The sequence below is a fragment of the Ranitomeya imitator genome, chromosome 4, assembly GCF_032444005.1.
Source record: "Ranitomeya imitator isolate aRanImi1 chromosome 4, aRanImi1.pri, whole genome shotgun sequence".
Taxonomy (NCBI): domain Eukaryota; kingdom Metazoa; phylum Chordata; class Amphibia; order Anura; family Dendrobatidae; genus Ranitomeya; species Ranitomeya imitator.
The window spans coordinates 261744040-261759115 of NC_091285.1; the positions used below are offsets into that span (position 1 = coordinate 261744040).

The 15076-nt window shown below is 43.2% G+C and overlaps 1 protein-coding gene across 5 annotated transcripts in view; it reads left to right on the forward strand.

Annotated features, from left to right (window-relative positions):
* CAPS2 (calcyphosine 2) overlaps positions 1-15076 on the forward strand; it is a 166313-nt gene that overhangs the window by 130044 nt on the left and 21193 nt on the right. For all 5 annotated transcript variants that reach the window (XM_069764577.1, XM_069764580.1, XM_069764578.1 and 2 more), the window contains exon 13: positions 3599-3717. In XM_069764577.1, coding sequence (XP_069620678.1) covers positions 3599-3717 — 119 coding nt within the window. The remainder of the gene's footprint in view (positions 1-3598; positions 3718-15076) is intronic.

Genomic DNA, 15076 nt, shown 5'->3' on the forward strand with positions numbered 1-15076 from the left:
CAGGAGAAACTGGACAACAACTTTTGGGGTCCAATTTCTCCTGTAACCCTTGGAAAAATAAAAAATTCTGGGCTAAATAATTATTTTTGAGGAAAGAAAACGTATTTATTATTTTCACGGCTCTGCATTATAAACTTCTATGAAGCACTTGGGGGTTCAAAGTGCTCACCACACATCTAGATAAGTTCCTTTCGGGGTCTAGTTTCCAAAATGGGGTCACTTGTGGGGGGTTTCTACTGTTTAGCCACATCAGGGGCTCTGCAAAACGCAACGTGACGCCCGCAGAGCATTCTATCAAAGTCTGCATTTCAAAACGTCACTACTTCAATTCCGATCCCCGGCATGTGCCCAAACAGTAGTTTACCCCCACATATGGGGTATCACCGTACTCAGGAGAAACTGGACAACAAATATTGGGGTCAAATTTCTCCTGTTACCCTTGGGAAAATTAAAAAATTCTGGGCTAAATAATTATTTTTGAGGAAAGAAAACGTATTTATTATTTTCACAGCTCTGCATTATAAACTTCTGTGAAGCACTTGGGGGTTCAAAGTGCTCACCACACATCTAGACAAGTTCCTTTCAGGGTCTAGTTTCCAAAATGGGGTCACTTGTGGGGGGTTTCTACTGTTTAGCCACATCAGGGGCTCTGCAAACGCAACGTGACGCCCACAGAGCATTCCATCAAAGTCTGCATTTCAAAACGTCACTACTTCACTTCTGAGCCCCGGCATGTGCCCAAACAGTGGTTTACCCCCACATATGGGGTATCAGCGTACTCAGGAGAAACTGGACAACAACTTTTGGGGTCAAATTTCTCCTGTTACCCTTGGGAAAATAAAAAATTGCAGGCTAAAAGATCATTTTTGAGAAAATAATTTTTTTTTTATTTTCATGGCTCTGCGTTATAAACTTCTGTGAAGCACTTGGGGGTTCAAAGTCCTCACCACACATCTAGATTAGTTCCTTTGGGGTCTAGTTTCCAAAATGGGGTCATTTGTGGGGGATCTCCAATGTTTAGGCACACAGGGGCTCTCCAAACGTGACATGGTGTCCGCTAATGATTGGAGCTAATTTTCCATTTAAAAAGCCAAATGGCGTGCCTTCCCTTCCGAGCCCTGCCGTGCGCCCAAACAGTGGTTTACCCCCACATATGGGGTATCAGCGTAGTCAGGACAAACTGGACAACAACATTTGGGGTCCAATTTCTCCTATTACCCTTAGCAAAATAGGAAATTCCAGGCTAAAAAATCATTTTTGAGGAAAGAAAAATTATTTCTTATTTTCATGGCTCTGCGTTATATACTTCTGTGAAGCACCTGGGGGTTTAAAGTGCTCAATATGCATCTAGATAAGTTCCTTGGGGGGTCTAGTTTCCAAAATGGGGTCACTTGTGGGGGAGCTCCAATGTTTAGGCACACAGGGGCTCTCCAAACGCGACATGGTGTCCGCTAACAATTGGAGCTAATTTTCCATTCAAAAAGTCAAATGGCGCGCCTTCCCTTCCGAGCTTTACCATGTGCCCAAACAGTGGTTTACCTCCATATGTGAGGTATTGGTGTACTCAGGAGACATTGCCCAACAAATTTTAGGATCCATTTTATCCTGTTGCCCATGTGAAAATGAAAAAATTGAGGCTAAAAGAATTTCTTTGTGAAAAAAAAGTACTTTTTCATTTTTACGGATCAATTTGTGAAGCACCTGGGGGTTCAAAGTGCTCACTATGGATCTAGATAAGTTCCTTGGGGCGTCTAGTTTCCAAAATTGGGTCACTTGTGGGGGAGCTCCAATTTTTAGGCATGCGGGGGCTCTCCAAACGTGTCATGGTGTCTGCTAAAGAGTGGAGCCAATTTTTCATTCAAAAAGTCAAATGGCGCTCCTTCCCTTTCAATCCCTGCCGTGCGCCCAAACAGTGGTTTACCCCCACATATGAGGTATCAGCGTACTCAGGACAAATTGGACAACAACTTTTGTGGTTCAGTTTCTCCTTTTACCATTGGGAAAATAAAAAAATTGTTGCTAAAAGATAATTTTTGTGACTAAAAAGTTAAATGTTCATTTTTTCCTTCCATGTTGCTTCTTCTGCTGTGAAGCACCTGAAGGGTTAATAAACTTCTTGAATGTGGTTTTGAGTACCTTGAGGGGTGAATTTTTTAGAATGGTGTCACTTTTGGGTATTTTCAGCCATATAGACCCCTCAAACTGACTTCAAATGTGAGGTGGTCCCTAAAAAAAATGGTTTTGTAAATTTCGTTGTAAAAATGAGAAATCGCTGGTCAAATTTTAACCCTTATAACTTCCTAGCAAAAAAAAATTTGGTTTCCAAAATTGTGCTGATGTAAAGTATACATGTGGGAAATGTTATTTATTAACTATTTTGTGTCACATAACTCTCTGGTTTAACAGAATAAAAATTAAAAATGTGAAAATGGCGAGATTTTCAAAATTTTCGCCAAATTTCCGTTTTTATCACAAATAAACGCAGAATTTATTGACCTAAATTTACCACTAACATGAAGCCCAATATGTCACGAAAAAACAATCTCAGAACCGCTAGGATCCGTTGAAGCGTTCCTGAGTTATTACTTCATAAAGGGACACTGGTCAGAATTGCAAAAAACGGCCAGGTCATTAAGGTCAAAATAGGCTGGGTCATGAAGGGGTTAAGATATTTGTTCTCATTTTATCCTTTGCAATTCACTATATATATACAATATATATATATATATATATATATATATATATATATATATATATATATATATATATATATATTATTCCTTTATGTGTCATTTTTGTGATCCTCCCAGTATTCTTTGTGTGAAACACGGTAGCAGGATCTAATAAGCAAACACCACTACATTTCATTAAATACATTTCTTGCCCGACAAGAACAAAATGTCTTTGACTACACGTCTTTTCACTGAGCAAGGCCTGGCTCGTGGGACAGTTGAAGTAGACCTTGAATTAAGAATCCTACCACAGCGTGCCTCAACGTGGCTTACTTATTGAGCCATTTTTAGGTTTTTGTTTATTTGCTTTTCATCTGAAATTGGTTTTGAAAGTCTCACTAATTTTCAATCTGAGTTGTATATACAGACGTCTCCTGGTGCATTCTCCTATTTATAATCTCGAACACTTGCTCTATTATATTGTCACATGTTATTACTGGAAAATGGACAGACAAAGGGTGGTTACAGAGAAAACAACTGGGGAACTTGAATTACGAAAAAATGAAAGAGGATTGATGGGTTGCCATGCAGAAGCCATATTAACTATTGACGAAGCATGAAGGTTATTTATTTAAATTTGCCCTCTTTTGGAGGCTGTTATCATAATGTGAAAATAAGTACATTGCTGGACAATAGTCACATCTAATCACTTATAGAATTGCATCTCCGTCTTACCTTCAACAAAGGATTTAGATTCGGTATCCCCCATAGAAATTACTTTAGTGAAATCAATTTGGTGGCATATCCAGAGTATTTATATAGCCACTATCTGGATGTACTGATAAGTCTAGTCATGGCAACATTTTACAGTATACCGTATCTCTTTCATTTGCTATTGCTTCTAATCTTTAATTTCATCTTTGCAGGGAGCAGATCTGACTTTCTTGACAGCAGAACATCAAAGTCTCTCAGAAAGCTTGAGGCCAAACCCAATACTTACCATTCGGATCACAGCCGTTGACGAGGAAGCTTTGGATTCCTTAAGGTAACCCCGTAGAATGCAGAATTCGCACAATCCATTTATACTTCTGGGCCTGTCTTTCTTTTGTATGTATGATGTTTTTTCCCTTATGTTCTGTATTGATGTGTACAGTGCCTTATAAAGGGAATAATAATGGCTGCTAATGTCGTACTATAGTCTTGTCATTCTGTTTATCAGTGGGTAACCAGACTTTTCGTTCCCTGAAGCATCTAATGAGAGATAATAGGTAGGTCAGTCCTGTCTATGGGACATTTCGACACCTTGTTAAGTCAATGCCTTGATATGTTATGTCTGACATCAGACTCCCATTATAAAAATGGATGGAACAAAGGTAAAAATACTGATTTACCACACACATACCTACTACTACCTAGTACCACACGTTCTATTACTGTAGATCAAACAGACCGCCCAGCTCAATATATACGTGCCCCCCACAAGGTGAGATACCCCGGTTTTCCCTGACCAACATTATAGGGCCCAGTGGCAAAGATGAAAAATGTGAAAGGTATTATTTTAGATTTTGGTCATAGTACACAAGCTCACAACCCACATCAAGGGTCCTCATTGTTTTGTGAGCCTCTACACTGAATGTAAAGCAATTCACTGAAAAAGACGTGCATCCCTAAGATATCACAGAAAAGCGAGGCCATAATTACCAATGCCTGGCCACAGTACAAGTATACTGCAGGATACAGCAGGTCTACATGAGGAAAGTGGAGGTGGCACAGGTGCAAAACACTGATAAACAACCACACACACGTCTATGATGGCTGGGATTTCTGTGACATTTTGTTTTATTTTATATCCTTTTCAGTGAATAGCATTTAATTTCATGTTTTACATGTTACATCATTAATAAAAATCATACTGTAATTAAAAGCTCTTATAAAAAAAATATACTTATACTAAAAAAACTTGTCTTGTTACATTTTATATTTATTTAAAAATGACAATATACTATACGTAATAGGAGCTTTAAGCTCTGTTCACATTATAAAAAGGTTAAAAAAAACAAGTTCTGAAAATAATTCATCATATATCCATGAAAGGCAACCTGTAACTCCCCCCCCTCCTCAGGCGTTTGTAACTAAAAGAGCCACCTTGTGTGGCACTAATGCTGCGTTCTGACAAGGTGGCTCTTTTAGTTCTTGTTCCTGGCACTGCTACAATAATCGTTTTTGAAATTTGTACCTCATACCTCGAAATCGCCACAGGGGCAGGTCTTTCCCACCAAAATCCAGACGCACCACAGCCGTCACTCATGGCCTCTGCGCGCCTGGCGCCGACTCCTCTTCCTTCATTAGCATCCCCGGCGCCTGCACTGTTATCTTTTTTTCCGAGCATGTGCTGCCCTTCGAACTTACAGCGCCGGGGATGCTAATGAAGAAAGAGGAGGCGGCGCCCAGAGGCCATGAGTGACAGCGTCTGGATTAGGGGGGAAATCCAAGAAGAGTAAAACCGCACCCTATGTCCATACATCTTCCATACGCATATTGGCGCAAGTCAATGCCAGGGGGTCCAGCCCCGCTACAAGTCCATATCTCAGAGTAGAAGAATGATAAAGGTTATTGTACCGAAACGTCGCCGCAGGAGGCAGATTAAATACGTAAGGTCTTCATCACTGACCGTTGTGGCGCTGTCTTTCTTCTACTCTGAGATATGGATTAGGGGGGAGAGACCTGCCCCCTTGGCAATTTCACGGTATGAGAGACAAATTTGAAAAGCGATTATTGCAGCAGTGCCAGGAACAAGAACTAAAAGAGCCACCTTGTCAGAATGCAGCATTAGTGCAGCACAAGGTGGCTCTTTTAGTTAAACGTCTGGGGGGGGGACAGGTTCACTTTAAAGAGAACCTTTAACCAGTTTCAGCATGTTAACCTGCCTACTTTCTATAAGCGTGAATGCAGAGCTTTTATTTTTTAATTTCTACTCACCATTGCGGCGATATTAGTATGAGGGTATGTTTCCATGTTCAGGAAACCTTCAGGATTAGCTGCGGATTGGACGCTGTGTACAGCCGCAGCGTCCAATCCGCAGCGTCCAGATGTTACAGCATAGTGGAGGGGATTTTATGAAATCCCATCTCCACTATGCGTGCAGGGCCACATCCAGCCCTGTGTAACCGGACATGCGGCGCGTCTTTCCAGACTGCAGCATGTCTATTTATCTTGCAGAGACAGACATTGGAAACATACCTATAGAGTTTGTGATGACCCATAACTCAACTCAGCTGTATCTCTACACAGTGGAGATCTGGAAGTGTTTGAAATGACTTTTATCTCTTCAGCTACTGTGTAGAAATACAGCTAAGCTGACTTATGTACAATTACAAACCTATCCAGATTTCATCTAGCTGCAGTCAGTGTGTAATAACTGAACGCACTGTTAGATAAGATCTGGAAGTGTTTCTAATGATACAGAACGCAGCTGTGCTGTATCTCTACATAGTAGCTGCAGAGATCTGTGAGGACAGGAGGGCGTATTCCTTTCTACTCTGCATGACATTGTGTGCTTATGATTGGTAAACCGCATTCAAAGGGAAAAGTATACGAGCCGAGAGACAAATAGCTGGTAACGCCTAGTTGACCTTATCATATATTATAACCAAACATTTACAAGATATCTCCACAACAGAGAGGAGAAATGAAAAAATAAAAACTGTTTCATTAACCCCTTCCCGACCCATGACGCCACGTAGGCGTCATGAAAGTCGGTGCCAATCCGACCCATGACGCCTATGTGGCGTCATGGAAAGATCGCGTCCCTGCAGATCGGGTGAAAGGGTTAACTCCCATTTCACCCGATCTGCAGGGACAGGGGGAGTGGTAGTTTAGCCCAGGGGGGGTGGCTTCACCCCCTCGTGGCTACGATCGCTCTGATTGGCTGTTGAAAGTGAAACTGCCAATCAGAGCGATTTGTAATATTTCACCCATTATAACGGGTGAAATATTACAATCCAGCCATGGCCGATGCTGCAATATTATCGGCCATGGCTGGAAATACTAGTGTGCCCCCACCCCACCCCACCGATCGCCCCCCCCAGCCCCCCGATCTGGCCGGTACACTGCTCCGGCTCCCCTCCATCCAGTGCTCCGCTCCCCCCCGTGCTCTTGTCCGCTCCCCCCGTGCTCCAATCACCCCCCCGTGCTCCAATCACCCCCCCTGCACTCCGATCCACCCCCCCCCCCGTGCTCCGTTCCACCCCCCGTGCTCCGTTCCAGCCCCCCCGTGCTCCGTTCCAGCCCCCCCGTGCTCCGTTCCACGCCTGCCGCGCTCCGATTCCCCCCCCCGTGCTCCGATCCCCCCCCGTGGCCCCCCCCCACCCCATCATACTTACCGATCCTGCCGGGGTCCCGTCCGTCTTCTCCTTGGGCGCCGCCATCTTCCAAAATGGCGGGCGCATGCGCAGTACGCCCGCCGAATCTGCCGGCCGGCAGATTCGTTCCAAAGTGCATTTTGATCACTGAGATAGATTATATCTCAGTGATCAAAATAAAAAAAATAATAAATGACCCCCCCCCCCCTTTGTCACCCCCATAGGTAGGGACAATAAAAAAATAAAGAAATTTTTTTTTTCCACTAATGTTAGAATAGGGTTAGGGTTAGGGGTAGGGTTAGGGGTAGGGCTAGGGTTAGGGCTAGGGTTAGGGTTAGGGGTAGGGTTAGGGGTAGGGTTAGGGTTAGGGGTAGGGGTAGGGTTAGGGGTAGGGTTAGGGCTAGGGCTAGGGTTAGGGTTTCGTGCACACGTATTCTGGTCCTCTGCGGATTTTTCCGCTGCGGATTTGATAAATCCGCAGTGCTAAACCGCTGCGGATTTATGGCGGATTTACCGCGTTTTTTCTGCACATTTCACTGCGGTTTTACAATTGCGATTTTCTATTGTATTGGAGCAGTTGTAAAACCGCTGCGGAATCCGCACAAAGAAGTGACATGCTGCGGAATGTAAACCGCTGCGTTTCCGTGCAGGTTTTCCGCAGCGTGTGTACAGCGATTTTTGTTTCCCATAGGTTTACATTGAACTGTAAACTCATGGGAAACTGCTGCTTTTCCGCAGCATGTGCACATACCTTTAGAATTAGGCTATGTGCACACGGTGCGGATTGGCCGCTGCGGATTCGCAGCAGTATTCCATCAGGTGTACAGTACCATGTAAACATATGAAAAACCAAATCCGCTGTGCCGATGGTGCGGAAAATACCGCGCGGAAACGCTGCGTTGTATTTTCCGCAGCATGTCAATTCTTTGTGCGGATTCCGCGGCGTTTTACACCTGTTCCTCAATAGGAATCCGCAGGTGAAATCCGCACAAAAAACACTGGAAATCCGCGGAAAATCCGCAGGTAAAACGCAGTGCCTTTTACCCGCGGATTTTTCAAAAATGGTGCGGAAATATCTCACACGAATCCGCAACGTGGGCACATAGCCTTAGGGTTAGGGTTGGAATTAGGGTTGTGATTAGGGTTGTGATTAGGGTTATGGCTACAGTTGGGATTAGGGTTAGGGGTGTGGGGGGGTTAGTGTTGGAGGTAGAATTGAGGGGTTACCACTGTTTAGGCACATCAGGGGTCTCCAAACGCAACATGGCGCCACCATTGATTCCAGCCAATCTCGTATTCAAAAAGTCAAATGGTGCTCCCTCACTTCCGAGCCCTGACGTGTGCCCAAACAGTGGTTTACCCCCACATATGGGGTACCAGCATACTCAGGATAAACTGCGCAACAATTACTGGGGTCCAATTTCTCCTGTTACCCTTGTGAATCTAAAAAAATGCTTGCTAAAACAAAATTTTTGAGGAAAGAAAAATGATTTTTTATTTTCACGGCTTTGCGTTGTAAACGTCTGTGAAGCACTTGGGGGTTCAAAGTGCTCACCACATATCTAGATAAGTTCCTTGGGGGGTCTAGTTTCTAAAATGGGGTCACTTGTGGGGGGTTTCTACTGTTTAGGCACACCAGGAACTCTGCAAACGCAATGTGACGCCCGCAGACCATTCCATCAAAGTCTGTATTTCAAAAGTCACTACTTCCCTTCTGAGCCCCGACGTGTGCCCAAACAGTGGTTTACCCCCACACATGGGGTATCAGCGTACTCAGGAGAAACTGGACAACAACTTTTGGGGTCCAATTTCTCCTGTAACCCTTGGGAAAATAAAAAATTCTGGGCTAAATAATTATTTTTGAGGAAAGAAAACGTATTTATTATTTTCACGGCTCTGCATTATAAATTTCTATGAAGCACTTGGGGGTTCAAAGTGCTCACCACACATCTAGATAAGTTCCTTTCGGGGTCTAGTTTCCAAAATGGGGTCACTTGTGGGGGGTTTCTACTGTTTAGGCACATCAGGGGCTCTGCAAACGCAACGTGACGCCCACAGAGCATTCCATCAAAGTCTGCATTTCAAAACGTCACTACTTCAATTCCGAGCCCCGGCATGTGCCCAAACAGTAGTTTACCCCCACATATGGGGTATCACCGTACTCAGGAGAAACTGGACAACAAATATTGGGGTCAAATTTCTCCTGTTACCCTTGGGAAAATTAAAAAATTCTGGGCTAAATAATTATTTTTGAGGAAAGAAAACGTATTTATTATTTTCACGGCTCTGCATTATAAACTTCTATGAAGCACTTGGGGGTTCAAAGTGCTCACCACACATCTAGATAAGTTCCTTTCGGGGTCTAGTTTCCAAAATGGGGTCACTTGTGGGGGGTTTCTACTGTTAAGCCACATCAGGGGCTCTGCAAACACAACGTGACGCCCACAGAGCATTCCATCAAAGTCTGCATTTCAAAACGTCACTACTTCCCTTCTGAGCCCCGACGTGTGCCCAAACAGTGGTTTACCCCCACACATGGGGTATCAGCGTACTCAGGAGAAACTGGACAACAACTTTTGGGGTCCAATTTCTCCTGTAACCCTTGGGAAAATAAAAAATTCTGGGCTAAATAATTATTTTTGAGGAAAGAAAACGTATTTATTATTTTCACGGCTCTGCATTATAAACTTCTATGAAGCACTTGGGGGTTCAAAGTGCTCACCACACATCTAGATAAGTTCCTTTTGGGGTCTAGTTTCCAAAATGGGGTCACTTGTGGGGGGTTTCTACTGTTTAGGCACATCAGGGGCTCTGCAAATGCAACGTGACGCCCGCAGAGCATTCCATCAAAGTCTGCATTTCAAAACGTCACTACTTCACTTCCGAGCCCCGGCATGTGCCCAAACACTGATTTACCCCCACATATGGGGTATCAGCGTACTCAGGAGGAACTGGACAACAACTTTTGGGGTCAAATTTCTCCTGTTACCCTTGGGAAAATAAAAAATTGCAGGCTAAAAGATCATTTTTGAGAAAATATTTTTTTTTTTTTATTTTCATGGCTCTGCGTTATAAACTTCTGTGAAGCACTTGGGGGTTCAAAGTCCTCACCACACATCTAGATTAGTTCCTTTGGGGGTCTAGTTTCCAAAATGGGGTCATTTCTGGGGGATCTCCAATGTTTAGGCACACAGGGGCTCTCCAAACATGACATGGTGTCCGCTAATGATTGGAGCTAATTTTCCATTTAAAAAGCCAAATGGCGTGCCATCCCTTCCGTGCCCTGCCGTGCGCCCAAACAGTGGTTTACCCCCACATATGGGGTATCAGCCTACTCAGGACAAACTGGACAACAATATTTGGGGTCCAATTTCTCCTATTATCCTTGGCAAAATAGGAAATTCCAGGCTAAAAAATCATTTTTGAGGAAAGAAAAATTATTTTTTATTTTCATGGCTCTGCATTATAAACTTATGTGAAGCACCTGGGGGTTTAAAGTGCTCAATATGCATTTAGATAAGTTCCTTGGGGGGTCTAGTTTCCAAAAATGGGGTCACTTGTGGGGGAGCTCCAATGTTTAGGCACACAGGGGCTCTCCAAACGCGACATGGTGTCCGCTAACAATTGGACCTAATTTTCCATTCAAAAAGTCAAATGGCGCGCCTTCCCTTCCGAGCCCTGCCGAGTGCCCAAACAGTGGTTTACCCCCACATATGAGGTATCGGCGTACTCGGGAGAAATTGCCCAACAAATTTTATGATCCATTTTATCCTACTGCCCATGTGAAAATGAAAAAATTGAGGAGAAAATAATTTTTTTGTGAAAAAAAAGTACTTTTTCATTTTTACAGATCAATTTGTGAAGCACATGAGGGTTTAAAGTGCTCACTAGGCATCTAAATAAGTTCCTTGGGGGGTCTAGTTTCCAAAATGGGGTCACTTGTGGGGGACCGCCAATGTTTAGGCACACAGGAGCTATCCAAACGCGACATGGTGTCCGCTAAGGATGGAAATAATTTTTCATTCAAAAAGTCAAATGGCGCTCCTTCCCTTCCGAGCCTTACCATGTGCCCAAACAGTGGTTTACCCCCACATGTGAGGTATTCGTGTACTCAGGAGAAATTGCCCAACACATTTTAGGATCCATTTTATCCTGTTGCCCATGTGAAAATGAAAAAATTGAGGCTAAAAGAATTTTTTTGTGAAAAAAAAGTACTTTTTCATTTTTACGGATCAATTTGTGAAGCACCTGGGGGTTCAAAGTGCTCACTATGCATCTAGATAAGTTCCTTGGGGCGTCTTGTTTCCAAAATGGGGTCACTTGTGGGGGAGCTCCAAATTTTAGGCACACGGGGGCTCTCCAAACGTGACATGGTGTCCGCTAAAGAGTGGAGCCAATTTTTGATTCAAAAAGTGAAATGGCGCTCCTTCCCTTCCAAGCCCTGCCGTGTGCCCAAACAGTGGTTTACCCCCACATATGAGGTATCAGCGTACTCAGGACAAATTGGACAACAACTTTCGTGGTTCAGTTTCTCCTTTTACCATTGGGAAAATAAAAAAAATTGTTGCTAAAAGATAATTTTTGTGACTAAAAAGTTAAATGTTCATTTTTTCCTTCCATGTTGCTTCTGCTGCTGTGAAGCACCTGAAGGGTTAATAAACTTCTTGAATGTGGTTTTGAGTACCTTGAGGGGTGCAGTTTTTAGAATGGTGTCACTTTTGGGTATTTTCAGCCATATAGACCCCTCAAAATGACTTCAAATGTGAGGTGGTCCCTAAAACAAATGGTTTTGTAAATTTCGTTGTAAAAATGAGAAATCGCTGGTCAAATTTTAACCCTTATAACTTCCTAACAAAAAAAAATTTTGTTCCCAAAATTGTGCTGATGTAAAGTAAACATGTGGGAAATGTTATTTATTAACTATTTTGTGTCACATATCTCTCTGGTTTAACAGAATAAAAATTCAAAATGTGAAAATTGCGAAATTTTCAAAATTTTCGCCAAATTTCCGTTTTTATCACAAATAAACGCATAATTTATTGACCTAAATTTACCACTAACATGAAGCCCAATATGTCACGAAAAAACAATCTCAGAACCGCTAGGATCCGTTGAAGCGTTCCTGAGTTATTACCTCATAAAGTGACACTGGTCAGAATTGCAAAAAAGCGGCAAGGTCTTTAAGGTCAAAATAGGCTGGGTCATGAAGGAGTTAAATTATGTGGTCAATATTCAATGATGTGGTCAGTTTAAGATACTCCAACAGGTGAAAGTTCCTATTTATGCTTTGCTGGACAGGTCACTTATTTTTGCACACCGTAATGGGGTTGTCTAATAAAAACATGAGACAAGCTATCTGTAAAATATGTAATAAATGTATGATTGCTAGGGTTCCGACCATGGCAGCCACCACTTCTTTATAAGAACCTACATTTTACCTCTTTGTCACTGCAGCAGTAGTCAGTATGTGTGACCACAGAAATGGTGTTTGTATTTGCTCAGTAATGCTCCATTCACTTCAGGGACATTAGACCCCCATGTTTGGTATTGGTGTAAATTTCAGCAATTGGACCCGCAATTGATCATACATTACAGTGGGTAAAATAAGTATTTGATACACTGCTGATTTTGCAAGTTTTCCCACCTAGAAAGAATGGAGAGGTCTGTAATTTTTATCATAGGTACACTTCATTTGTGAGAGACAAAATTAAAAAAAATCCAGAAAATCACATTGTATGATTTTTACATAATTAATTTGCATTTTATGGCATGAAATAAGTATTTAATACAAGAGAAAAACAAAACTTAAAGGGAAGGTACCGCGTTTGTAGGTCATTAATAAATCACTGTAATGTAGCATAACATGCTGCTATAAGCTCGTTTGAAATGCATGTGAAACAGATTTCATGTGTTATAGGAGTTTAAAGAATGCACTGGGGGCTGACATCTTGGTTTTGCAGCAGTAGCAGGGCACTATCAGTGTCAGATTACGGCACCCCATGGACATAGGGTCAGCGCCGGTCTATTATCTCCTATCTGTAACATTGCAGCAGCATTAGCAGTGAGCTGGGCACGTCTCTGTGGGCTGCACAACTCACTGCTGTAGGTGTGACTGGCCGCCATTTTATAATAGCCCAGTGCTATCTGCTGAGCTCCACTTACACTCTATCGCAGGACAGAAGAAGCCCTCACTGCTCCTCTGTACTCCAAGCAGGCAAGTCCTCTGCTCCTCACACGCTGCCCTGTGTGCTTCTCCTGCTGTGTCTCCGCCTCCCCCTCACACACAGTCCCTGTGATCTCCTGTAAGCTGCACTCACAGCCTGCAGAGAGGGAGGTGACACCTGGAGAGAGAGAGCAGGGCAGCTGACAGGACAGGGATTAAGGTGGGGGAACGGGGATGGCAAGAATGTTATTCACAAAAAATGTTGCTGAGCCCACTGTGTTCTGCTCCTCTGTAAACAAGCTGTGCCTCTGATGCAGTAACTGCTGGTGATAGCAGGTCACAGGGCAGTCACACACAAAATGGCTCTGCCCTGTGATGCTGCTCCAGGGATATTAGACCACCCAAAGAGTTAGGGAAATGGTGATGTCAGCACTTACTGCCCCAATTTTCCAGCAAAGAGTAAAGCTGCTAAATCTTACTATAGCTGCTTGAGGTCTAAAACGGAAAATGCTCCCCCTAGTGGTAAATATGTATATTTGTAGAAAAATATATAATATTTTTCATATAGAAATGTTTGCAAACAGTGCAAACATTAATACATTTTAATTACTATTTTAAGCTTAATTTCACAAACAAACAAAATACAAGAAAACTGGTGGCACCTTCCCTTTAATATTTGGTACATAAACCTTTGTTAGCAATTACAGAGATCAGATGTTTCCTGTAGTTCTTGACCAAATTTGCACACACTGCAGCAGGGATTTTGGCCCACTCCTCCATACAGATCTTCTCCAGATCTTTCAGGTTTTGGGGCTATCGCTGGGCAACATTGAGTTTCAGCTCCCTCCAATGATTTTCTATTGGGTTCAGGTCTAGAGACTGGCTAGGCCACTCCAGGACCTTGAAATGTTTCTTAGAGAGCCACTCCTTAGTTGCCCTGGCTGTATATTTTGGATAATTGTCATGCTGCAAAACCCAGCCATGACTCCTCTTCAATGGTCTTACTGAGAGAAGGTTGCTGGCCGCCATACATGACCCCATCTATCCTCCCTTCAGTATCGTGAAGTCGTCCTGTCCCCTTTCCCGAAAAGCACCCTCAAAGTATGAAGTTTCCCCCACCATGCTTCACAATTGGGACCATGTTCTTGTGGTTGTACTTTTCCTTCTTCTTACTCCAAATGCAGCTAGTGGAGTTAATATCCCTGGCACCATAGTGTGTTACGAACAGTATTGTTTGAGATTGTGGTCCCAGCCATCTTAATGTCATTGACCAGGTCCTCAAGTGTAGTTCGGGGCTGATTCTTGACCTTTCACAGAATCACCCTTACCCCACAAGGCAAGATCTTGCATGGAGCCCCAGAACGAGGATGATTGACAGTTATCTTGTGTATCTGCCATTTTCTAAAAATTGTGCCAACAGTTGTTGCCTTCTCACCAAGCTGCTTGCCTTTTGTCCTGTAGCCCATTCCAGCCTTGTGCAGGTCTACAATTTTGCCCCTGATGTACTTAGACAGCGCTTTGGTCTTAGCCATGGTAGAGAGGTTGCAGTGTGATTGATTGTATAGACAGTAGTGGTGAGCGAGTATACTCATTACTCGAGATTTTCTGAGCATGCTCGTGTGGTCTCCAAGTATTTCGGCGTGCTCAGAGATTTAGTTTCTGTCTCCGTAGCTGCATGATTTGCGGCTGCTAGACAGCCTGAATAGATGTGGAGATTTCTCAACAAAAAGTCAACCTTCACATGTATTCAGGCTGGCTAGTAGTTGCAAATCATGCAGCTACGGAGACAGAAACGAAATCTCCGAACACGCCGAAATACTTGGAGACCACTCGAGCATGCTCAGGAAATCTCGAGTAATGAGTATACTCGCTCATCACTA